Raw genomic sequence first — 27,360 nt, forward strand, 5'->3', positions numbered from 1 at the left:
GGGATAGTAAGTTTGTGATACAAGCCAAGGAAAATGTTCATGATTGGAGGAGGGTAGCTGATTTACTGGCAACCAGGTTGAAGCTGAAGAGTGTCTTCATAGTAACCCCCTTTGATAGCTGTAAAGCCATCCTAGATCCAATAGAGAATGATTTGGAAATATCAGCTATCAATGTTCAGGCTGATTTCGGATCATTCATAGTCTTTAAATAGAATCCAACATCCAACTCCAAGGATTTTTTTGTCGAAGATGGTGTGGTGGTGCGTGTAATTGGCTTGCCATTTCATCTATGGAAACAAGAAATAGCAGAGTCTATAGCTGTATTGTGGGAATCTTAAAAGGAGCTTTTTGGGGTGATCTTTACTCGGTAGCAATCCTGCTAAGTGGTGTGAAGCCAGAAGACATTCCACGAAAGATAGAGGTACGGACAGAGGGGAGCTTTGTCTTTGTGTGGTTAGCTTCCTCCATCGAAGTAGGGCTGTGGAAGGAGGCTCGTATGGTAGGAGGGGAGAAGGAGGAAGAAGAAGCATTACGTGGACCTATGAGATTGGTTAATTCAAATGGGAAGGAATGTTTCACTAAAAAGGGCCAACAAGTTCTGGGAAGCCAAAAAGCTTTGGGGCAGTTGGAAGGTCAAACCTGGAGAAAGCAAGATAAGGATATGACAAATGGCAGATCCTTTGCGCAGGTGGTGTCAGGGGAAACAGACAAAAACTTACCATTGGCGAAAGAGAGAGGGCTGAACAAGCAACCTCAGACAGGGAAGGTTGCTAGCTCGACCATTAAAACAGGGGGGCGTGACTTTTTAAGTGTGAGCATGGTAAAATTCTTCCTCAAACATTGGCTGGAAAGGATGAAGAAAAGAAAAAGGATGATTGTTGTATTTGGAAGGGGGGGAAAAAGGAACAAATAAGAAAAAAAGATCTGGAGTGCAAAGGCTAATTTCAGACATTGAGGGGGATTTAGAATTCAGTGGTAGAGGGGATAGGAGGAAGGGCCTAAAATGAGGAGACTATGGCCTTTTCATTGGTTTTTTGCTATTTTGTCTTGATGATCAAAGACAAACAAGAAAGAGAAGGGTGATCAAAGACCTACTCCGAAGGGAAAAACCCGATATTGTGCTGTTACAAGAATCCAAAATGATGGAATTAGATGGGAGATGGGTGAGAAGTTTTTGGAGATCTAGAGGTTTAGGTTGGAGCTTGTCTCCTTCTTGGGGAGCCTCGGGGGGGATCGTAACACTGTGGTGGGAGGATGTGGTGGAAGTAGTGGAAGAATTGATAGGCAGATTCTCAGTTTCCATTAAGTGTAAGAATGTAGAGAATGGGTGTGTATGGGTCTTAACCAATGTTTATGGCCCTAATTCCTATAGAGAGAGGAATGAGATGTGGGAGGAACTACATGCAATCAAGGGGCTATGGGATGGTCCTTGGTGCCTGGGCGGGGATTTTAATGTCATTAGATTCTCTGATGAAACCAGTAATCCCCAACAGGTAATTTCAACAAGCATGAGGAAATTTAATGGTTTTATTGAAGAATGTGAACTGAAGGAAATACCTCTGCTGCAAGCCAGTTACACTTGGTCCAACCTTTAGGAAACCCCTTTGTGTTCGAAGCTGGACAAATTCTTATTTAACCTTGCCTGGGAGAATAGTTTGGAAAACTTGGTTGCTAGAGCGTTACCCAGGGTCACCTCCGATCACTGTCCTATCCAAATAGGTACTGAGTCATTTTCTATAGGACCCAAACCTTCTAGATTCGAAAATATGTGGCTCACCCATCCAGATTTTGTGAAAAAAGTGAAGGAATGGTGGGGTGAGGAGGAGAGGGGGGTAAGATGGAAGGGGATCAAGTTCCATAAGAAATTAAAAAAGGCTGAGAGCCAAAATAAGAGTGGAATAGAGATCAGTTTGGTAGAATTGAGGAGCACAAACTGTGCCTAATTTCTCGCATAGAGAACTTGAATGTAAAGGAATCTCAAAATGGGCTGACCGAGGAGGACAGAGTGTTAAGGAGACAATTGAAAAAGGATTTGGAAGAACTGTTATTGAGGGAAGAAATCAGTTGGAGACAAAAATCTAGACACAAGTGGATTAAGGAAGGCGATGGGAACACTAGATTCTTCCATGATTTGGCAAATGGGAGATGAAGAAAGAATCTTGTGACCAAGCTAGAGATAGGAGAGGAGGTAATTACCAACTAGGATGACATAGCCAGAAAATTTGTGGACCACTTCAAATCGATTTATAGAAGACCTTTGAGTGAGAGAGCAGTCATGGAAATGGTGGATTGGCCAAGAATTGATGATGGAGTGGCAAGGTGGCTGGAAAGGGATTTCGAGGAAGAAGAGATTAAGAAAGTTGTCTTTCTAATGGATAGATCCAAGGCTCCGGGTCCAGATGGCTTTACAATGGGCTTTTATCAAGACTGTTGGGAGGTGGTGAAAGAGGATTTAGTTGAAGTCTTTAAGGAATTTGCAGACAATCACACTATAAGCCCTGGAATTAATGCCACCTTTTTGGCCCTGATACCTAAGAAGATTGATGCCAACCACCCAAAAGATTTTAGGCCTATTAGTCTGGTGACAAGCATCTATAAAATTCTGGCTAAAGTGCTCTCATTGAGGATCAAAATAGTCCTCCCTTCTATCATTAGTGAAACACAGGGGGCTTTCATTCAAGGGCGACAAATAACAGATCAAATCTTAATTGCGAATGAGTGTGTGGAGGAAATGAAAAGGTCTTGTAAGAGAGGATTCGTTTGTAAATTGGATCTTGAAAAGGCCTATGATTTGGTGGACTAGAAATTTCTATTAGAGGTTATGCGAAACTGTGGGTTTGGGGACAAGTGGTGTAATTGGATCTTTGGGTGTATCAGTACTTGTCACTACTCTATTCTGGTAAATGGTATGGTGAGGGACTTTTTTCCAGCTTGTAGGGGTGTCAGGCAAGGGGATCCACTCTCACCCTTCCTTTTTACCTTAGTAGCTGATGTGATTAGTAGGATCATTAGTAAGGCTGACAGCGAAGATGCCATTAGGGGTTGGAGAATAGGGAGACACGAAGTTCCCGTCACCCACCTTCAGTTTGCAGATGACTTAATGATCTTTTGTGAAGGTCTTAGCGAAAAGGTAGCAAACCTAAAGGAGCTAGTAAAAGGTTTTGAAAGTATCTCTAATTTGAGAATAAATCTGGAAAAGAGCTGCATAGCGGGTATAAATTTGGAGGTAGGGGAGGTCGAGGCTATTGCGAAGTGTCTTGAGTGTTCCACCTCTGCTTGGCCTATGCCATATTTAGGGCTTCCTTTAGGGGCAAATCCTAGGGAGAGTAGATTTTGGATCCCAGTGATAGAAAAGTTCGAGAAGAGATTAGCCTCATGGAAGAGGAATTATATCTCTTTAGGAGGGAGAATTACCCTAATAAGAGCTTCCTTGGCTAACTTACTTACCTATTATTTGCCTGTTTTTAGGATACTAGTTAGGGAAGCTAGGAAACTGGAGAAGTTGATGAGAGATTTCTTATGGGAGCTGGGACAAGAAAAAAAGGATCACTTGGTTAATTGGGAAATTGTGTGCAGAAGTAAAGAAGAGGGGGGTTTGGGACTTGGGAGGGTAACTAGAAAAAATCAAACTCTGTTAGGGAAATGGTTGTGGTGATGGCCTTTGGAAAGAGAGAGATTGTGGCATGAGGTGGTGGGAAGCATTCATGGGAGGTCAGAGAATGGATGGGATGCTGGTGTATCGAGGCAAGCTAACCTAGCAGCACCTTGGAAGGCTATTCACAACACCCTTCCTCAATTCCTCAATTTTATCAGGTATGAAGTTTGTTCTGGCAACTCTGTCCATTTTTGGGAGGATATTTTTGTAGGAGACACACCGTTAGAGGATTTGTTCCCTTCGCTATTTTCTATTTCTTTGTACAAAAAAGAGGTGGTCTCAAAATTTGTCTCACCTTTGGGAACACCCTTAGATCCTACTTGGGATTTTGGGTTTCGTAGAGGTCTTAGGGATGATGAAATGGATTCTCTTTCTGCTTTGCTTGGTTGTCTTAATCATGTTTGTTTGGATCCCTCCAAGCCAGATAAGAGGGTTTGGACTCCTAGACCCAATGGAACCTTCACTTGTGCTTCTTTCTTCAAGTCCATCTCTCAACTTTCTACTCACCTGCAAAAGAGAAGACCTTTCCTCTGTATTTCTCCTAATTAGTGTATCCTCTATAGAGCTCACGGTGAGGATTGTTACCATCTATTAATATCTTGTCCCTTTTCTGCAGACCTTTGGGCTTGGCTACTTTCATTGTTTGGGGGTAGTTGGAGTCTACCAGCAGAAGTTCACATGCTCTTCAACCATTCTACCTTTTATTGGCCTACAAAAATAGGGAGAATTATGTGGAGATGTGCTCGTGCTGCTTTGATTTGGACTCTTTGGGAAGAAAGAAATCTTAGAATCTTTCAAGAAAAGGAAAGGAGCAGCCAGGATTTGAAAGACTGTGTGTTAAATAGGGCAATACATTGGCTGAAGACCTTGGAAATCTTTCATCAATTCTCCTTTAATGACCTTTGGAGAAATTGGTCAGCAGTAGCGAGGTGTTCATCTCTAAAGGACAAATCAATTACAAGCTGGTCTCCTCCATCCGAAGGCTCACTAAAGTTGAACTTTGATGGAAGCAGCATGGGTAATCCAGGTTTATCCGGAATGGGGGGTGCTTTGAGAAATGCGAAGGGAGAGATTTTGTTGCTTTACTCAGGTCCCTTGGGATTTGGGAACTCCATCAGGGCAGAACTTTTAGCTGCTGTACAAGGGGTGCATTTTGCAAACCAGCTGGGGGTACAACAACTAATAATCGAGGGGGACTCCAAAGTGGTGGTGGGTTGGTTGAAAAATTCTGAAGAGGCTATGTGGCGATACAAGAATGAAATGAAGAAATTTAGTTGGTTGACAAGGAATATGTTGGTCACTGTACAGTGGGTGGGGAGATCAGCAAATACATTGTCAGATATGTTAGCTAAGCAAGGGGTAAATAGAGAAGAATTATTTTGGGCTCAGTTGTGATTCTTGTTTTTCTTTCCTAGTTTACTTGTAAGATTCAAGGAGGGGCTGCAGCTCGTGCCTCTCGCTGGGATGATGTATGAACTCACTCTAAATTTGCTTCTGAATCAATAAATTTATTATTATTCATCAAAAAACATTCTGTCCTTATTCTCAGGTCCAGTGGGTTATGGAGACTCTACAAGGGCTGAGATATTAGCTGTGGTACAAGGACTACAGATTTCCATCCAACTTGGAGTGACTTATTTTATAGTTGAAGGAGACTCTAGGTGATAGTCGGATGGGTGTCGGACCCAGAAACTGTTGTTTGGGTCCCAAATATTCACACCTCACATCTCTGAATTCAGGATGAGTAAGAAACCAATTGATAACAGACAAGCATATGTCACCCACCAACTTGTTTCTTGAACAGTCTTTTTCACAAAAGATATGCCTATATCTTTCTTTCAGAATATACTAACAGACTACAAATGAAATGATATTCCATAGAACTTTGGCTCATTACCCTCCTATCCTTGTCCATGAAGAAAACATCTCACCTGTTGCACGATAACTGATTTTTGAATGCTGAATGACAAACAGGAAAAAGCACAGACAAAATCCACAAAGAAGAACTGAATGAAAAGATGTATAACATCTTCTGCCTGATCCTTACACATAATGCATATGCTAGGTAATTGAAAATCTCATTTTTTAAATGGTCCAAAGTGAGAATACTGTTGAATACCAACTATCAAGCTAATTCCCCAACCCTAGGGGGTGTATTGGATTTCCCCACATCCAGCAGCTTCAGATCTGTCCATTTGATTCCTGTTAAGAGCATTGCAAAAGGACTTGACTTTGGAACTTCCTTTTAACACATTCTTTCCATCAATCTTTTATCAGTGCAGTTACTATCAATGTTTGTGTTTTTCAATTTGTAAAATGGAACCACACATTCCTCCAACTCCCAATCTAATAAAGGAAGCCTGAATGTAGGGCACCACACCGCTTGTTCGCTACTTTTTTCCAAACATTGGCTGACTGATATATTTTTCAAACTCAATCTGTACAAGCTTGGGCATAAGTTGCAGAGTTTTCCTTATCCACACCATTCCTCTTCCTGGAACCTCGTGAATCCTGCATATTTAGCATAAAACTTCATAATCATTTTCCACACTTAAACCCCATATGAAGTTGCTATTTCTCTTGTGTCTGTTCAAACATAATAGTTCCGTACTCATAAATCACTATAGTTTGAAATTTCAATATTGACAGAAACTTTGCCATAGTGACGGGGAACTTGGAGATATTTGGAAAATATAAAAACTCAATAAAATTTCTAGAAACATGGAACTAGGCATACACCTTGAGGAACTGTTAGAAGAACTAGTACATTTAAGGCTCAATACACCTTTGAGGAATCATTATGACTATCATAGTAAGAAGAGAATATTAAGAGACTTGTATAGGTATTTGTCTCTTTGTCTCCATTTTAGACTTTAGCCATCTTCTTTTCATTACATATGTCATTTACTTGTCATTTTGTTTTTTTATCCTTCTGTTAGTATTTGTTGTAATTAGATTGAGAATCCTCTTTTGTAGTTGCATACTTTTTCTTTTGAATTATTGTGACTAAAGTGAATCATACCTAGTGGTGGGAAAGATTCTTAAAAATTATGATGATTTTAATGAATATTGAATTTTTTAATGATATTCTAAGATTTTAAACATTAAATGTATAATCTATCAATAAATCTGAAATATCACCGACATATTGGAAAAATATTGGCAATATTAGGAAAAGCAAATTCCTAGAAAATTTTGCATCACCATCCCAAAATGGGGAGATTTTGGGGAAATTTTGCCAAGTCTCGCTGATATTGCAAACCATGCCAAATGACTACTCTTCTCCACAACATCATTTTCTTTTCTGTTGAGCAGGAGAAGAAAGAGAAGAAGAAAAAGAAGAAGAAGAAGAAGAAGAAGAAGAGGCAACTGAGTTGAGGCCTCAAAAAGTTCTGCTTCAGTCGAGTGAAGCATTGTATTTATACTATACTGGCCGTACAACACGATAGGACTGTAAAATTACAAAAATACCAAAAATACCCCTACGGGTACTAAACCTGTGTACAGTACATATAATACACCTGTCAACACTCCCCCTCAAGTTGGGGCATAGATATCAATCATGCCCAACTTGTCACAGAGACCTTGGTGTCTGGAATGGTTTAGCCCTTTTGTAAAGATGTCTGCTAGTTGGTCTTCAGAGCTAATGTATGGAGTGCATACTTCACCTGTGATGATTTTCTCTTTGATAAAGTGCTTGTCAACTTCAATGTGCTTTGTTCTATCATGTAGTACCGGGTTGGCAGCGATACTTATAGCTGCCTTGTTTTCACAGAGCAGAGTCATAGGTTTACCAACTGGAAAACCCAACTCTCCCAATAAATTCCTTATCCACATACCTTCGGCTACTCTGTGTGCCATTGCACGGTACTCAGCTTTTCCACTACACTTGCTAGAGCCCTCTCCCAAAGATAAATATCTATACTTCTAATGTACAAACCTTTTCTCCAATCAATCCACCACCAGCTGCCAGATTAGAAAAGGATTTTGCTCCAACCAGGATCCCCAAATGAGTAAATAGGAAGCTGCTTACTTGACAACCCAAGACCCCTGCACATTTTTCAAGAAGTTCATCACTAATTCTCCCACTTCTATCATTTAAGTTTATTTCATGACTTGATGATCCTTCAAAATTCTTCATCATTGTTGTAAGATTTAGAGGTTTATCCAAAATTCTTCATCATTGTACTTGCAATGTCTATAGATCTGCTTCTCTTCCTACGATTTTAGAGTTGTGTTCTTTTTTTTTTATTTCATTTTAATGCATCTTTATCTTGTTATTGATAAAAAGGGAGCCCCTAAAATCTTCTTGGTGTTAAGGTTTTAGACAAATCGTGTAGTCTATAGTGGTAGTTTTTGATTATTTATTGTTTAGATAGGAAGTGGGGACCACATCATGCATCACTCTTTTGGGTCCTTTTTGAGCAGTTATTTTAATTGTTTTATGCTGTTTTATGTGTTAGCTGCCCTATAGTGAAGAGGGCGACTAGCATTATTGTTCTCTTTTCTCCCTCAAATCTCTTCTCTTCCTTTTCTCCTTTCTTCTCTTCTTCTTCTTCAAGAAATATTCTTTTCTTTTACAGATTTTATTATTTCAGCACCTTTCTACTTGGTATCAGAGCAAGGTTAGGGTTTCTTGAAGTTTTTTTCATGCAGTCCTAGATCAAAAGATTGCATGAGGAGATAAAGGGCTGATCGATCTACTTCATATTGTCTAGTTCTTGGATTTTTTGGTGTGATCTAGTCATCAGGAGGGTGATCTATGTTTTGGCATCAAAATTAGGAAGAACTGGAGTGCGGAGAGGAGTCCTAGTCAAGTTGGACTCTTCAATTTTGATCTGATCTTGGACACTCAGGTATTGTTGGACTTCTCTAGGTATTCTATAGGGGCGGTTAGGTTTCTGGAATTTTCTAGGCCTTCTGGAGTGGCTGATTCACTTTTTTCTCTAGTGGGAAACTGGGGTACGTTATTGGGGAGGAGAAGAAACCTGATACAGATCCCTCCCGGTGGGTACTAGAGAATTACATGGTGATGACCTGGCTGTGTAACTCTATGTTACCTCACATTGGTAAAAATTTTTTGTGGGTTAATACTGCAAAGGAGATTTGGGATGGAGTGACTAAAACCTATTCCTAGAAATAGAATGTTGCTAGAGCCTATCAATTAAGGAATCAGGTGATTAGTACAAAATAGGGAGATAGACCTCTTGCCACCTATTTCTCCATGCTGAAAACTCTTTGTCAGGAGATTGACCACTTAGAAACTGTGGTTTGGGAGAGTATGAAGGACGCATCAACCTGTCAGGGGTTGGTAGAAAAGAATAGGGTTTTGAGTTCTTGGCTGGGTTGAACCCTGAATTCAACATTGCCAGGCAACATCTCTTTTCTAGAGAAAGTTTGACTCTTTCTCATGCTTATGCCTTTGTCTCTAGGGAGGAGAGTAGGAGGAATGTCATGTTGAGACAGCCTGGGATTGATCAGTTAGCTATGGTTAGTACAGTTAAATCTAAGCCAAATGGAGACAGGGGGAATAGTGAGGTTAGGAAGGAGGACAAGAAGGATTTGGTGTGTGACTATTGCAAGAAGACTAAGAATACCAGTGACACCTGTTGAAAGCTTTACCCTCATCTTGTAACAGCTCGGATCAAGAACAAGAAGGGAAATGCAAATGTGGCAATTACAGGAGACCCTTTAGGATCCCCTCCCAGGCTGATCTGGAGTCCATTGCAGCAGCAACAGTGTGGATTGAATTGGAAAAGTATGGACAACTTATGAGTAAGAAGGATTCAGCCAATTCTAGTTCTTCAGATGGGCAGAACAGTGCAAGAGCCAACCATATTACTTCCTTTGCTCATATGGGTTGTTTATATGCAGTTGCAAATCATGTATCCACCTCAGGTAAGGAGGGACCTCCCTGGATTATAGACTTAGGAGCATTTGAGCACATGACCAATATATCTACCTTCTTTAGTTTTTACTATTTGTGCTCTGGTAGAGATAAGAGTCTCGACAGCAGATGGTTCCCATGTTCCCATTGCTGGGAAAGGGATAGTTAGATTGACTAATGACATTACTTTATCCTCTGTCTTACATGTCCCTAAACTCAACACTAATCTTCTTTTAGTAAGCTCTCTGATAAAAAATTTGAACTACTTAGTGACCTTTCTTCCTGGTAATTGTGTTTTGCAAGATCTAGAATCAAAGAGGATGATTGGGAGTGGTCGTTAGGTGAATGGAGTCTACCTTCTAGATGAGATTCCGAGGCATCAGAGCCATCATGTTAATAGCGGCAGTAGTAGTGGACCAGAGTCAATGAGTCAGATTATGCTCTGGCATAATCGTTTGGGTCATCTTTCTTTCATTTCAATGAGGTTTATGTTTCCAAAGTTGTTTAAGTCTGTTCAGTTGTCTAGTTTGGAATGTGAAAGTTGTTAGTTGGGAAAGGATTGTAGACATTCTTTTATACCAAGTAATAAAAGAAGTGCCTTTGCTTTTGATATTGCTTTTTCCAAACGGAGAGATATTTCATATACCTTTGAGAGTTTTTGGGTGTGTCTCCTTTGTTCACATTCTTGGTCCTCATCACAAGAAATTGGATCCTAAAGCCAAGAAATGTGTTTTCCTCGGGTATGCTCAAAATCAAAAGGGGTATTGTTGTTATGATCTAGTGTCGAGGAGCAGGTTTGTTACTATGGACGTTACCTTTTTTGAATTTACTTTCTTTATATTGAGTGGTTCTCCTTAGGGGGAGTGTTTTGGTGAGGAGAACTCACAACCTGTCCCTCTTCCGGTGTCACTTGTTCCTTCATCTAATCCACCTATTCCACCATCAGCAAGTACAATCCCACTGCCTGATCCACTACGGCCAGTCTCGCAGGTCTATCAACGCCACTAGAAGAGAGTTGACTCCACACATGCTCACATAGAAGAACCTGCACCACTCTCCATTAGTCCATCTGAGATCCCAGGTTTAGCTGATACAGTCTCAGGTTTGGCTAACTCCACACATCCCCTGATAATGATGTTTCTACACCTAATACTATTGTGGCAATTGATCCCTCTGATCTTGATCTTCCCATTGCACTCTGCAAAGGGAAGAGAAAGTGTACAACCCATTGCATTTCACACCATCTCTCCTACAGTGCCTTATCACCCTCTTATTGTGCTTTCCTTTCTTCCTTGGATTTTGTGTCTATACCCAGGAATGTCAGTGAGGCTTTCTCAAAACCTGACTGGAAACTAGCTATGCAAGAAGAAATGGAAGCCTTGGTTAAAAATCATACATGGAAAATAGTTGATCTTCCTACAGACAAAGAGACAGTCGGGTGTAGTGGGTGTTCACTGTGAAGTACAAGGCTGATGGCAACATAGAGAGGTACAAGGCAAGGTTGGTTGCAAAAGGGTATACACAGACCTATGGTATTGATTACCTGGAGACTTTTGCACCAGTTGCTAAGATGAGCTCAGTTTGGATTCTCTTGTCCCTAGCAGCTACCTATTCATGGCCTCTATTCCAACTTGATGTTAAAAATGCTTTCCATAATGGTGATCTGCAAGAGGATATATATATATATATATATATGGACATTCCAGCTGGTTTTTATGAGAATGTTGGTAAGGGAAAAGTTTGCAGGCTAACTATATGGCTTGAAACAATCACCTAGGGCATGGTTTGACAGGTTTAGAGGAGCACTTACCCGTTTTGGGTACACACAGACTCAATCTGACCATACTCTCTTCGTAAAAAGGAGAGATGCACACTTGTTAGTATTGATTGTATATGTAGATGATATAGTTGTTACAAGAAATGATCTGAAGGAGATTGATGAACTCAAGAAGCCGCTACAACAAGAGTTTGTGATCAAGGATCTAGGTGGATTGAAATACTTTCTGGGGATTGAGGTTGCAAGATCCAAGTATGGGATTTTCATCTCTCAGAGGAAGTATGTATTGGACTTAACTACAGGAGACTAGGAAGCTAGGAACTAAACCAATTGATACTCCTATTGACCCAAATCATAGATGTTTGCTGGAAAACAACAGCCGAAGAAGAAGAAGAAGAAGAGAAGAAGATTTGAGAATGGCGGCTTACTCACTTCAGCCGGCCCTACAATCTTATATAGATGTTTACAAAGTAATGTTACATGAATGGACTAGAATGCCCCTGATTAGTGATGGGACACCTAGACAAATAAAAGATTAAACAAGTTTAGGCCCAATAACTAAGAACTTAAGACACAAATATGACTAACATAAACACTAAACCAGCCGAACCAACACTCCCCCTCAAGCTAAGCATGGATGTCAGTCATGTTTAGCTTGCCAAGTAAGTCTAAGAATTTCGTTGAAGCTAGTCCTTTTGTTAGCACATCTGCAATCTGCATCTCAGAAGGAGTATAAGGAATGCAGAGTTCCCCTGAGACTATCATTTCTTTAATGAAGTGTCGATCAATCTCAATATGCTTCGTCTTATCATGTTGCACTGGGTTATTTGCAATGTTGATGGCAGCCTTGTTGTCATAGTACAGCCTGAGAGGACACTCGACCTTTATCCCGATCTCACCAAGAAGAGTCCTAAGCCACAATAGTTCAGCAACACCGTGAGCCATAGCTTGATATTCAGCCTCCAACGAACGTGCAATACCCAAAAGTAGCCTTCCTGTCTCCAATAGAACCAGCACAATCTGCATCAGTATACGCTTCAATTTCAATTTTATTGTGTTTTTTGAACATAATTCCTTTTCCTGGGCAAGTCTTCAAGTACCTAAGCAATATCTGGTTGAGTGAGATACATATATATCAACTTCCCTACTAGTTTTTGGTATCTCTCTTTATCGAGTAGTCCTCTCCTACTGATTCCTGTAGACCATGGTTCTGTTCTATTGGGGTATCTGCTGGTCTACTCCCCATCATACCTGTCTCCTCTAGAAGATCAAGGACATACTTCCGTTGACATATATAGATGCCCTCTTGTGACCTAGCAACTTCAATTCCAAGGAAGTATCTCAGATGATCTCAAACTCATAAGCCAAGAACTCCTTCAATCTTTTTATCTCTTCTAGATCATTCCCTGTAATCACCATATCATCCACATAGAGTATGAGTGTTGTAAGTCTGCTATCCTGTTTCCTTATGAACAAGGTATGATTTGCACCACTTTGAGTGTATCCCGCTCTGTTCATGGCCCCACAGAGCTTCTTAAACCAAGCCCGAGGAGACTGCTTAAGACCATATAATGCTTTCCTCAGTTTACACACTTTCTCATCAAAGCCATAACTTGGTGGAGGATCCATGAATACCTCTTCATGTAGATCGCCATTTAGGAAAGCGTTCTTCACATCCAACTGATGTAGCTCCCATGAGAAGTTTGCAGCTAATGACAATAGAACCCTGATTGTGTTGAGCTTCGCGACTGGAGCAAATGGCTCTTTGTAGTCAATCCCTTCCTTTTGAGTAAACCCCTTTTCCACAAGTCTGGCCTTGTATCTTTCAATGGACCCATCCTCCCTATGCTTCACAGTGAACACTCACTTGCATCCCACAATGCTCTTCCCTTCTGGTAGATCAACTAATTCCCAAGTCCTTGCTTTCATTAAGGCTTTCATTTCTTCATTCATAGCCTCTCTCCATCTTGGGTCAGACACTGCCTCTGAGTACCTAGTAGGGACATGCATGGAAGTGAGAGCAGTACAAAGGAATAATAACGAGGAGATAAACGTGAGTAAGAAACAAATTCAGCAATGGAGTGTCGGATAATACAAGAACGGGTAGACTTACGAAGAGCAATAGGGAGATCCAAATCAGAAATATGAGTGATAAAATTACCTGGAATTGCTGAGACAGATTGATTCGAGTCTGATTGGCTGCTGCCATGAGTTAGAGGGTCTTTTTTCCTTCTGTTGTAGGTGATTCTTATATCTTTTTGTTGCCTATTAGTGTCCTCAGTTACATTTGCAGCATCAAGAGTGGTAACAGGTTCAATGGGAGCCTCACTAGATTCACCTGGGATGCTACAACTAGGAGGATTAGGAGGAGAAGATGGAAGGCCCGAGGCAGAAAGAGGCACAAAAAAGGAGGGGGAAGAAGAATCCTCTTCCATCCCACTAGTCTCCCCCTGAAGAGGATTTTGGGAAGAATGAAAATAGGATTGAGACTCAAAAAATACCACATCTTTTGTGATGTATTTCTTCTTGGTAACAGGATCATAACACTTGTAACCCTTCTGTGTAGGAGAGTACCCTAGAAAGGTTCCTTTCGTAGCCCTAGGATCCAACTTGGTCATACACAACCAAAGACTCTAGGTGGAAGAGGAAAGTCTGGAAGATTAGGACAAAGGACAGAGAAAGGAGTTTTCATACCCAACACCTTGGATGGCATCCAATTTATTAGATATGATGCGGTAAGGACTGCTTAAGACCAATAGTGTTTGGGAACTGTTGAGCAGAAGAAGAAGAAGAAAGGAAGGAAGAGGAAGAAGAAGAGAGAAGAGGCTGCAGACTTAAGGCCTCAAAAGAACTGCTTCATGCGAGTGAAGCATTTGTATTTATACTATACTGGTCGTACAACACAAGAGGATTACAAAAATACAAAAATACCCCTGCAGGCATTAAACCTGCGTACAGTACATATAATACACCTGTCAACACTCCCCCTCAAGTTGGAGCATAGATATCAATCATGCCCAACTTGTCATAGAGACCCTGGTGTCTGGAATGGTTTAGCCCTTTTGTAAAGATGTCTGCTAGTTGGTCTTCAGAGCTGATGTATGGAGTGCATACTTTGCCTGTGATGATTTTCTCTCTAATAAAGTGCTTGTCAACTTCAGTGTGCTCTGTGCTATCATGTAGTACCGGGTTGGCAGCGATACTTATAGCTGCCTTGTTGTCACAGAGTAGAGTCATGGGTTTGTCTACTGGAAAACCCAACTCTCCCAATAGATTCTTTATTCACATACCTTCGGCTACTCCGTGTGCCATTGCACGATACTCAGATTCAGCACTAGATCTAGCTACCACAGTTTGCTTCTTACTCCTCCAAGTAACAAGGTTCCCTCCTACAAAGGTGCAGTAACCACTAGTAGACCTTCTGTCACTTTGAGATCCAGCCCAGTCCGCATCTGTGTAAATTTCAACTCTCAAATGTCCATGTTTCTAGAATAATAAGCCAGCACCCGGGAACTTCTTAAGATACCGCAGTATTCTTTCCGCTGCTTCAAGATGAGTGGACCTAGGTGCATGCATGAACTGGCTGAGGACACCAACAACATATGCTATGTCTGGACGAGTCATAGAGAGGTACAACAATCTCCCTACAAGCCTCTGAAATTTCTTCACATCCTTAAGAGTTTCGTCTTGGCTGTCACTGAACTTATGGTTGGGGTCAATGGGAGAGTCAGCTGGTTTAACCCCAATCTTTCTAGTGTCCTTAAGCAAGTCTAGGACATATTTCCTTTGGGAGATGAAGATACCCTGTTTTGATCGGGCAACCTCAATTCCAAGGAAGTATTTAGCGGGTCGTAGATCTTTCACTTCGAACTAAGTAGCAAGGAAGCCCTTCAAACTTTGAATCTCATCCTTCCAGTCACTAGTAACAATTATGTCATCCACATATACTATTAGGGCAGCCATTTGACCTTCTACCCTTTTTACAAACAGTGTGTGATCTGACTGACTTTGCTTGTATCCTCTCTGCTGAACTACAGTATGAAATCTGCTAAACCAAGCTCTTGGTGATTGCTTCAGCCCATATAAAGACTTCTTTAACTTGCATACTTTCTGTTCACTTCCTTGAGCCAAAAAACCCGGGGGTTGAACCATATAAACTTCCTCTTCAAGGTCACCATTCAAGAAGGCATTCTTGATGTCGAGCTGATGTAGATCCCAATTCAGATTGGCAGCAAGAGAGAAAAGTACTCTAATAGAGTTCATTTTGGCAACAGGGGCAAAGGTTTCTACATAATCAACTCCATATACTTGAGTAAAACCCTTTGCCACTAAACGAGCTTTATACCTCTCCACAGTTCCATCAGCCCCATGCTTAACAGTGAGCACCCATTTACATCCAATTGGATCCTTCCCCTTAGGGAGATCAACAAGATCCCACGTGCCATTCTTGTGAAGAGCATCAATTTCTTCCTTCATGGCATTTGTCCATTCTGGTACTGAGAGAGCTTCTGCCACATTCTTGGGAATAGGAATACTGTCAATGGAGGTAAGGAAGGCACGAAATGAAGGTGAGATGTTCTCATAGGAAACAAAGTTGGAAATAGGGTGTTTAGTAGTGCACAACCTAACACCTTTCTTGTGGGAAATAGGAAGGTCAAGATCATTAGCAACAGGGAGGTCAGGACCATCATTGGGAGTCAAGTTACCTGAGAGAGTATGATCTTCCCTCGAGGAGTTTGATGGCACTTGAGGTACAGCTTCTGGATTCCCCACAGCTCTTGAACTTGGTTGGCCTTTATGACGACGAGAAAAAACACGGAAAGGTGGAGGATTAGGAAGAGAAGGGGGAGAAGGAGAAGAATTAGGAAGAGGAGGAAGCTGAACCAGTTTCTCCTCATGCCTACAGTCCCCCTGAGGAGAAACAGGAAAGAATGGCTCATCTTCAAAGAAGGTAACATCCATGGAGACATAGAATCTCCGAGAAACAGGATCAAAGCAGCGATACCCTTTCTGAGAGAATGAGTAGCCAAGAAATATGCACGGGATAGCATGTGAGTCCAATTTCCCCCGGGTGGGAGATAGGTTTTGGACAAAGCACCGACAACCAAAAACACGAGGAGGGATAGAAAGAAGAGGGGCCTTAGGAAAGAGAAGTTAATGTGGGGCTTTGTACTCTAACCAACGAGAGGGCATTCGGTTAATGAGGTATGTAGAACAAATGATAGCCTCAAGCCAAAATCGTTTGGGAACATTCATGTGGAGTAGTAAACCCCATGCCACTTCAAGTAGATGTCGGTTTTTCCGTTCAGCCACACCATTTTGTTGTGGCGTACGGGCACAAGAGCTCCGATGAAGAGAGCCATGTGAAGCAAAGAACTCTGTGAGGTCACTATGAAAAAACTCTTTTGCATTGTCTGACTGAAATATTTGAATCTCGGTCTGAAATTGGGTGAAGACCATCCGCTGAAAATCTTGGGTAATTTTTGGTACTTCCTCACGGGTTCGCATTGGATATACCCAAGTGTATCTGGAATAATCGTCAATGAAGGTAATGAAGTACTTGTAGCCACTCTCAGAAGGTAAAGTAACAGGGCCCCACACATCAGAATGCACAATGTGAAAAGGAAATTCAGATTTACTATTTCTTTGAGGAAATTGAGTTCTACGATGCTTGCTTAACTGACACGTTTGACAAGAAAAATTAGAAACAGACATCGACTTGCACAGTTCTGGGAAAACAAATTTCAAGGTCTCAAAAGACAAATGACCCAGACGACAGTGCCACAAATACATTTTACTCTTTTTGAACTGACTCATAGACTCTGTAACATGAAGGCCAGCCGTATTCTCCAGCATGTAGAGTCCATCAACCATACGTCCCCTACCAATCGTCCTCCTCGAGGCCAGATCCTGAATCACACAATAGGTAGGGAAAAAAGTCACAGAACAGTTTAAGGAATTTGTAACACTACTGACTGAGAACAAATTCATAGGGAATTTTGGAACATGAAGAACATCAGAAAGAGTAAGGCCGAGGGGAAGAGAGAAAGTTCCTTGACCAGCTATGGAAGTGTATGATCCATCTGCTAGTCTCACTTTATCTCTTCCGGAAAGAGGGTGATAAGTTTGAAAGTAAGAGGACATACCAGTCATGTGTTTTGACGCTCCAGAATCGATGATCCATGGAGAGTCAAGGTTGTGAGGAGCAGCATGGAAAGTTGTGGCAAGATTACTTGATGTGGATGCAAAAGAGGTGGTGGGAGGAGCATCCACCTGGCGAATTGCTCTACCATAAAGCTCCAAATGGTCACGGAAGGAGTTTACAATATCCTCCCTTTGGTCAGATCCAGAGTAGCTATGTTGGCCATGTGGTGTTTGAGTCACAGTAGAAGTGGAGGGCTGATTCTCCTGAGTAATCATATTGACCATGTGGTGTTTCTTGGTACCTTGTTGCCCGGGTCTTCTAATTACATCTGAGCCTTGCTTCTTAGGTAAATCTTGAGCCCACTTTGGTTTCCCATGGAGATCCCAACAAGTATCTTTGGTGTGCCGGGGCTTCTGACAATTAGTGCACCACAATCTTTCCTTATTCATGATTCTAGGTTTAGAAGAACTCAAAACAAAGGTACACTGCCTTACAGAGCTGCTACAGTCCACAACTAGGCACTTGCTGATTTTCGGTTTCACAGAGAACCAAACACAAACACTGCAGCTTTAGTACTAGTTTGAATGACCTACACTTTGTAGGAGTCCACAGAACAATATACGAACACTGCACTTGCAGTGTAACCAGGTCTAAAGTGGTGGTTCAACACACCTAATCGGCTGATATCCACTTTCCAGGGCAGCCAAACAGTCACTTAGGGTTTAGGGTTCAACAACAGTCCCTTAGAGAGCTGAATAGAGCAACACACAGTCGGAGGAGGAAAAACAAAATAGCCGAACAGTCCCTACTTAGATTTTTTGGACATTAGCAGTCCATCGAAAGAGTGCAAGAAGAGAACCATAAACAGAGAAACTTCAGTTCAGTACCTAGGTCACCCGATCTGTGAATAGGCAGTACACTCATGGACCCAATCTTCTCTGCAAGCCAGAACCCTTCTTCGAACATCTGGGATGGTTTTATACAGTCTTCTTAGCCGAGCAACCCCAGAAAACATGAAGCAGAACCCTTTTTTGTGCTAGGAAGTTGAACAGTCAGCTTTCTTGTAGCAAAACCCTACTTGGCAGTGAAGACTAATCGCAGCATTAGAGAATGCTTCCTCTTCCTTGTCTTCGAGCATCAGGACTATAGCTTCTACGCAGCAGTGAAGAGAGATCTCAGTTGGTTGTTTTCCAGGCCTAGTCGGTCCTGCTCTGATACCATGTTGAGCAGAAGAAGAAGAAGAAAGGAAGGAAGAAGAAGAAGAAGAAGAAGAGAGAAGAGGCTGCAGACTTAAGGCCTCAAAAGAACTGCTTCATGTGAGTGAAGCATTTGTATTTATACTATACTGGCCGTACAACACAAGAGGACTACAAAAATACAAAAATACCCCTGCAGGCACTAAACCTGCGTACAGTACATATAATACACCTGTCAACAGGAACCTTGTATTGAAATAGTAAAGCTCGAGCAGTCTCCAATAAGTGTCTATTTTTGCGCTCAGCAACCCCATTCAGTTGAGGGGTACTAGTACAAGATGACTGGTGTAGCATGCCTGCATCCTCCATGAACATGTTCAAGGATCTTTCAAAATATTCAACAGCATTGTCTGAATGGAATTGCTTAATCTTCTTGTCAAATTGAGTTTCAATCATTTTACAAAATGCCATGGTTATCCGTGGCATTTCATCACGTCCTTTTAACAAGTAGATCCATGTGCATCGAGAATAGTGATCAATAAAACTGATAAAGTAACAAAAGCCATCTACAGAAACAAGAGGTGAAGGGCCCCAAACATTAGAATGGACCAAATCAAAAGGAGTTCGAATTTCATTACTAGAAATTGGATAAAGAGTTCTACATTGTTTTGACAACTGACACACTTCACAAACTAAACTTTGACTTGAAATACCCTTGAATAATTCAGGAAACAGCCCTTGCAATGATGAAAAAGGTAAATGACCTAGCCTTGCATGCCACAAGTGTAACCTAGCTATTGACTCTTCATTATTTTGACTACTGGCAGCAGATGATTGTAAGGCCAAATTGATGTCTGCATCAAAATAGTAGAGACCTCCACACTCATGACCGCTCCCAATCGTTCTCTTCGTCAGTCTGTCCTGAAAGACACAATGAGTAGGAAAGAAAGTTATGCTATTGTTTAAATTCTTGGTAAGCTTCGAAACAGATAAGAGATTGGAAGTAAGATTGGGAACATGTAGAACAGATTTAAGAGAGAGGTCCTTGCTTAGGTCAACCCCCCCCCCCCTTCCCAGAGATGGTGGAGAGAGAACCGTCAGCAACTCTCATCTTATCTTGGCCAGACATCAAATGGTAAAAAGAAAATAAAGAGGACATGTGTTTCATGTGGTCAGTTGCACCGGAATCAATAATCCAAGAAGTAGAGTCTATAGAACTAGTTGCACTATAAGCAGAGACAATACCTGATCTGGCAAGAGAGGTGGAAGCAAGGGAATTAGTCCTTAGACGGGTTAAGGCCTGGCTAAGGACCTCTACCTCATCAGCAGTGAAACCCAAGGACCCGGATGTGGTGGAATTAGCAGTCTGTCCCATGATAGGAGGTGTAACTGTAGATGTGTTCTTCGAGCTATCACCACTGTGACTAGTAACAAGGTTCCCACTTGCTGTTTGATTCCTCTGGAGCTTCTTGTCTTTCCTTAACGCAGCTGGTTTCAGATGAGGATAAAGAACCCAACAAGTCTCTTTTACATGCCTTTCACCTCCACAATGAGTGCACTTAAGATGCCTCTTGTTTGAATGCTTGCTCCCTTTTTGGTTTGAAGAAATCAGGGCTGAATGTTCAACAGGCTGTATTTGAGTGTCAACTTGCATCTCTTTCCTCCTAACCTCTTCATTCCTTACTAGAGAGTAGACATGGTGTAAATCTGGTATTTCATCCCTTCCCAAAATTTGAGACCTTATGCTCTCATACATTGGGTCTAAACCAGCCAAGAACTTAAAGGCTCTACCCTCTTCAATTTGTTTATCATGCCTCTCCTTGTCTTTTACATTCTCCCAACCAAGAATAAGATGATGATCAAGTTCTTCCCATAGTTCTAGGGTTGCAAAATACGTTGCAACTATCATATCTCATTGTCTCAATGCAGCAATGTCTTGGTTTAGCCTATAAGTTCTTGCATTGTTCTTTCTCTATTCATAAGTTTTAGACACTTTCTCCCAAATATTAGCAGCAGTGGGAAAGTGTTGAACAGTCCTGGCCACTCTTGGAGTCATCGAAGCAAGCAGCCAGGACATAACAGTAGCATTTTCCTTACGCCACATTGTGTACTCCACACTACCCACTTCAGGTTCCTTCTTCTGTCCATCTAAATAACCCGTAAGTTCCCGGGAAGTAATGAAGAGCATGGCTGAAACAGGCCATTCTCTGAAGTTATATTCATCCAACAATACACTGGTGATCTGCAAGCTGTGTAGATTTGGGTTTTCCAGATTAGAAGACCTCCCACCGGTCTGAAACCAAGAACAATCCACCTCTGTACTGTGCTGAACTCTTCTGGACTAGGTTGGGCTTTGACTTCTGCTGTTGTAGACTGTGACCACCCTTACAATCTGTACTAGGACTGTCTAATTCAGTCCTTCCACCTAGATCTGTTCTACACAGATCTCTCTTAGCAGCCGAATGGCTACTACCTGCTGCAGGGTGTCTAGTAGGGCATCAACTTCTGGAACAAACTCCCCTTGGGCCCTACAACCAAGGGAAACCCTAGATACAGACCTTGCTGTGTTCTGCGGTCAGCCCTAGGGTTTCTTCACAGCGGCCAAGATAGGAGAGAGAGAGAAAAAAAAAAGGAATAGAGAAGAGGAGAAAAGAGGCAGCTGTAACCAGTCAGATGGATTAGTGCTTTGATATCATGTTTGCTCGAAAACAACAGCCAAAGAAGAAGAAGAAGAAGAAGAAGAAGAAGAAGAAGAGAAGAAGATTTGAGAATGGCGGCTTACTCACTTCAGCCAACCCTACAATCTTATATAGATGTTTACAAAGTAATGTTGCATGAATGGACTGGAATGCCCCTGATTAGTGATGGGACACCTAGACAAATATAAAATTAAACAAGTTTAGGCCCAATAACTAAGAACTTAAGACACAAATATGACTAACATAAACACTAAACCAGCCGAACCAACAATAGAATTAATGCTTTGGATGGTGAGTTGGTTAAGGATGTCGGAAGATATCAGAGGATGGTAGGGTGACTACTATATTTATGTATGACACGTCTAAACCTCTCCTATGTTGTTAGTGTTGTGAGTCAGTATATGCATGCTCCTCGGATTCAGCACTGGGAAGTCATTGAGAGGATACTTGCATACCTGAAGAAGCACCCTGGCAGAGGGATTATTTTCTTAGACCATGAAAATTTAAAGCTGGAGTCCTACACAGATACAAATTGGACAGGCTGCTTAGATGACAGGAGATCTACATCAGGGGTATGCACCTTTGTGGGAGGAAACTTGGTCTCATGGAAGAGTAAAAAACAGTCAGTTATGGCTAGATCAAGTGCAGAGGCTGAATATAGGTCTATGGCTCATGGTGTTTCAGAACTACTTTAGGTGAGATCTCTATTGAATGAGATTGGAATAAAAGCTAAGGAGCCCATGATGTTATATTGTGACAACTAAGCTGCAATTCATATTGCCCACAATCCAATTCAGCATGATGGGACTAAACACATTGAGGTTGATAAGCACTTAATAAGAGAAAGGGTGACAACTGGAGAAGTTTGCTTGCCTTATGTCTCCTCTGAAATACAATTGGCCGATGTCTTCACCAAAGGGGTTGCAAAGAATAAACTTGAATACAATCTATGCAAGTTGGGAATGTGTGACATTTACTCCCAACTTGAGGGGGAGTGTTGAGGTTTTAGACAAATCGTGTAGTCTATAGTGGTAGTTTTTGATTATTTATTGTTTAGATAGGAAGTGGGGACCACATCACTCTTGTTGGATCCTTTTTGAGCGGTTATTTTAATTGTTTTATGTGTTAGCTGCCCTATAAGGGCATATTTGTCTTTGTACTCTTTATTATTTCCAGACTATAAATAATAGTGAAGAGGGCGGCCAGCATTATTGCTCTCTTTTCTCCATCAAATCTCTTATCTTCCTTTTCTCCTTTCTTCTCTTCTTCTTCAAGAAATATTCTTTTCTTTTACAGATTTTTTATTTCAGCACCTTTCTACTCTTGGGAAGACTGAATACTTAATTTATTTACTTCTGTCTTAGCAGAAGTCTTCGGAATTGCAGTTTGAAAGGGGCTGTTCCAGATCTCAGCAGTGTACCACACCTTCATTATTTGTAAGTTGCTTTAGTATCACAAAACTTTTTTGGGGCTAGTATCAATTTTCAGAGACTGAAGCAGCTTTTATATTTTTAATGTAATTTAGAATTTCTATTCTGTCCTATGCTGATGAATATGCTGACTTTCTAATGGGCTTTATGTTACAGAGATCTTAGCTGGAACGAGCTTACTGGATCAATACCATCAAATAAGTTCTCCAATAATGTCACCAATATGTATGTAAACTTAAAAATGCTGACTTAATGCAGCTCTAACTGAAAATATCCTTGTTGGGTTGGTCAAGGATCATGACCAATATCTTCTTAAAATTTCATTCATGCTTCATATGATTGGTCAACTTGATAAAAAAAATCCATTCTATCAATAATTGTCTTTTGCAGTTATCTGTCTCACAATCGTCTTAATGGGTCTATCCCTGAAAATTTTTCCAATCTTCCTCAGCTCCAAAGATTGTAAGAACCTGCCCACATTTTAGTCCCATTTCTCTAATCCCTATTTTCTCTCTATTTATGGAATTCTACTTCTAATTTCACCAAATGAGAATATATAGTCATTTTTTCACTACAGGTCACTTGAGAACAATTTTTTGAGTGGGTCTGTTCCTTCTACCATGTGGCAGAATATGACCTTCAGTGCAACTGCAAAACTTACACTGTAAGACCTCAAGGCAGAAGAATATTTCCGTATGATTTGTTATTGCATTTTTTCCCAAGTTTATATTAAGAATCCTGAGTGGGTTATATTTTCTGGTTTCCTTTACATTTGAGATAAATAACTTGACTTTTCTGGTTTCCTTGCATATGTTAATTGATTTCTATTCTAAGTTGACAAGTCTTTCGATCTTCATTTTGTTTTTGCTCTATGCCTTTGGATCTACAGGGATCTGAGAAATAATTCACTATCAAACATTTTGGGCGATCTTAATCCTCCTAAAAATGTCAGCCTAAGGTACTTTTCTCTTCATCTACCTCAATTTGCAGGTATTGTTGATTCTTGCATATTCATTTGCTTTTTTCTACGTAAAAATAAATTTGAATCAATCATGCAGCAAATTTATAGGAAGATTCACATTCCTTACAGTTAACAGTACTGCAAATTATGCAAGCAGAGTGCCTCCCTCATGAACTGATATTTAATGAGGACCATGCTCATGCACATTTTGAGTAGCCAATGTGAAGGCTCCATCTCATTGATTGGCTTATCATGAGGTCTTTAGACTGTCACACATCTAGTGCTTATTAAGCAGCCCCACAACAATCCTTGATAGATAATGACTCATCTTCCTCCTAGAGAGAAATGACTCATCTTCATAGTCATTTGACCTCATGATGAACAATATGATCAGTAGAGAACTTCCCATCTACCTGGTGGACCTCGTCCACCATTACTTCAACATCCTTGTTTTTCCATCTCTGTTGATTCTCTTCCCTTCAGTTTTTTATCAGTAAAGCCACCCTCTACCTCAACAGCCTCATCCTCTTCTTGTCTAGAGGGAGGAAAAGTTTGGTATTTGCATACTGAAATACCAAGAACTTTGTAATCTGAAGAGCTATACTCGAAGTAGCAAGGAGGAGAAGAGAACCACAGAACTGAAGAGAATGTTGATCTGTACTAGGCAGTCGACCAGTCTTTTATTTATAGATGAATATAGTACAAGGTACAAGAAATTACTGGGATGCCCTTGATTAGTGATGGGACACCCAGATGACTTAAATCATTAAACAGGATTAGGCCCATTAACATAGGCCCAGTTACAAGATAAGTTAAACATAAGACTGGGCTAATAAGAACTCTTATCAGCCGAACATCACTCTAACATTCTAACACTCCCCCTCAAGCTAAGCATGGATATCAATCATGTTTAGCTTGCCAAGTATGTCCCTGAACTTTGTTGATGCCAGCCCTTTTGTTAATACATCTGCAATCTACATCTCTGATGGAGTATAAGGTACACAGAGTTCTCCTGAAATAATTCTCTCTCTGACAAAGTGTCGATCAACTTCAATATGTTTTGTCCTGTCATGCTGTACAGGATTGTTGGCAATGTTGATAGCAGCTTTATTATCACAATACAGCTTGAGAGGACCCTCAGTCTTGATACCAAGCTCATTAAGGAGAGTTCTGAGCCATAAGAGTTCAGCAACCCCGTGTGCCATAGCCCGATATTCTGCTTCTGCACTTGATCTAGCCACAACATTCTGCTTCTTTCTGCGCCATGTGACTAGGTTTCCTCCCAAGAATGTACAGTAACCTGAGGTTGATTTTCTGTCTCCAACAGACCCAGCCCAATCAGCATCAGTGTAGGCTTCAATTTCAAGTCTGCTATTTTTTCTGAATAGAATTCCTTTCCCTAGGCAAGTCTTCAAGTATCTGAGGATTCTTTCCACTTTTCTCATATGAGGGGCCTTTGGTGAGTGCATGAATTGACTGACAACATGCACTGCATAGGCAATGTCTGGCCGAGTAAGGGATAAGTATATCAATTTTCCTACCAATTTTTGGTACATTTCCTTATCACGGTATTCCTCACCCATTGATTCTTGTAATCCATGGTTTGGTTCTATTGGAGTGTCTGCTGGCCTGCACCCCATCATGCCTGTTTCCTCTAGGAGATCTAGCACATACTTTCTTTGACATATTTAGATTCCTTCTCTTGATCTAGTAACTTCAATCCCAAGAAAGTATCTCAGATTTCCCAGGTCTTTGATCTCAAATTCTGAAGCTAAGAACTCTTTCAGCCTCTTCATCTCTTTCACATCATTTCCAGTAATCACCATATCATCTACATATACAATGAGTGTTGTAAGTTTGTCATTCTGTTTCCTTGTAAACAATGTATGATTTGCACTTCTCTGAGTGTACCCTACTTTCTTCATGGCCAAACAAAGTCTCTCAAACCATGCCCGGGGAGATTACTTCAAACCATATAATGCTTTCCTTAGTTTACATACCTTCTTTCCAACATCATATTCAGGTGGGGGTTCGATGAATACCTCTTCATGAAGATCACCATTTAGGAAGGCATTCTTCACATCCAGCTGATGAAGTCCCCAAGAGAATTTTGCTGCTAGTGACAGTAGAACCCTGATTGTGTTGAGCTTTGCTACTGGGGCAAAGGTTTCCTTGTAGTCAATTCCTTCCTTTTGTGTAAATCCCTTTGCCACAAATTTGGCCATGTACCTCTCAATTGACCCATCTTCCCTGTGCTTTACTGTGAATACCCACTTGCACCCAACAGTGCCTTTCCCCTCTGGCAGGTCCACCAATTCCCACGTCATTGCTTTCATTAGGGCTTTCATCTCCTCATTCATGGCTTCTTTCCACCTTGGATCAGATGCCACCTCTGAATACCTGGAAGGGATACATACAGAGGAAAGAGCAGACACAAAGGAATGATAGGCAGGGGATATGTGTGAGTAAGAAACATAATCAGCTATGGGATGCCGAGTGGTACAAGAGCGAACAGGCTTATGGAGAGCAATAGGAAGATCCAAATCTAAATTGAGTGAGTTGGAATTACCTTGGATTGTAGAGACAGATTGATCTGAGTTCAACTGGTTGCAATCACGAGGTTGAGGGGCCTTCTTCCTTCTATTGTATATAAGTATCTCTTTCTCTTGTTTACTGGAACCTTCAGAAGCATCAGTCGAATCTGGAGAAGTGACTGGCACAGTGGGAGTCTCACTAGGTTGACCCGGAATGTTACAGCTAGTAGTAGTGGAAGGTGATGAAATGGGAACAAAAAAGAAGGGAGAATGAGAATCCTCTTCCAACCCACTACTCTCCCCCTGAAGAGGATTCTGAGAATACTGGAAATAGGGTTGAGACTCAAAAAAGACTACATCTCTGGTAACATATTTTTTCTTGGAGACAGGATCATAACACTTATACCCCTTTTGCGTAGGAGAGTACCCCAAAAATATTCCCTTTGTAGCCTTAGGATCCAGCTTGGTTTTCTTTGGATCCTTCACATGTATGAAGCATGTACAGCCAAAAACGCGTGGGGGAAGAGGAAATTCTGGAAGAGTGGGACACAAAACAGAGAAAGGGGTCTTCATACTCAGTACCTTAGATGGCATCCGATTTATCAGGTATGATGCAATGAGAACAACTTGAGACCAATATTGCTTGGGCACATTGTGCTGGAAAAGAAGGGCTCGAGCTGTCTCCAATAGGTGCCTGTTCTTGCGCTCAGCAACCCCATTTTGCTGAGGGGTGTAAGCACATGATGATTGATGTAACATGCCTGCATCTTCCATGAATGAGTTCAGGGATCTTTCAAAGTATTCAGCTGCATTGTCTGAACGGAATTGCTTGATCTTTTTATCAAATTGTGTTTCAACCTTGCAAAACATCATAGTTATCCAGGGAACTTCATCACGTCCTTTCAACAGATAAATCCAAGTGCACCGAGAATAATGGTCAATAAAACTAATAAAGTAACGGAAGCCATCAATGGAAACAATGGGAGAAGGACCCCAAACATCAGAATGAACCAAATCAAAAGGGTCTTGAATTTCATTACTAGAAATTGGATACATTGATCTGCATTGTTTTGACA

The 27,360-nt window shown here is 41.1% G+C and overlaps 1 protein-coding gene across 6 annotated transcripts in view; it reads left to right on the forward strand.

The window, feature by feature from the left end:
* The window catches only part of LOC104612984 (putative LRR receptor-like serine/threonine-protein kinase At1g06840), a 135,048-nt gene that overhangs the window by 52,783 nt on the left and 54,905 nt on the right, over positions 1–27,360 (forward strand). For all 6 annotated transcript variants that reach the window (XM_088887265.1, XM_088887264.1, XM_088887263.1 and 3 more), the window contains 5 exons: positions 22,727–22,795; positions 22,946–23,014; positions 23,180–23,251; positions 23,367–23,453; positions 23,679–23,747. In XM_088887265.1, coding sequence (XP_088743391.1) covers positions 22,727–22,795; positions 22,946–23,014; positions 23,180–23,251; positions 23,367–23,453; positions 23,679–23,747 — 366 coding nt within the window. The remainder of the gene's footprint in view (positions 1–22,726; positions 22,796–22,945; positions 23,015–23,179; positions 23,252–23,366; positions 23,454–23,678; positions 23,748–27,360) is intronic.

This window comes from Nelumbo nucifera, chromosome 5, assembly GCF_055504915.1.
Source record: "Nelumbo nucifera cultivar China Antique chromosome 5, China Antique-T2T, whole genome shotgun sequence".
NCBI lineage: Eukaryota > Viridiplantae > Streptophyta > Magnoliopsida > Proteales > Nelumbonaceae > Nelumbo > Nelumbo nucifera.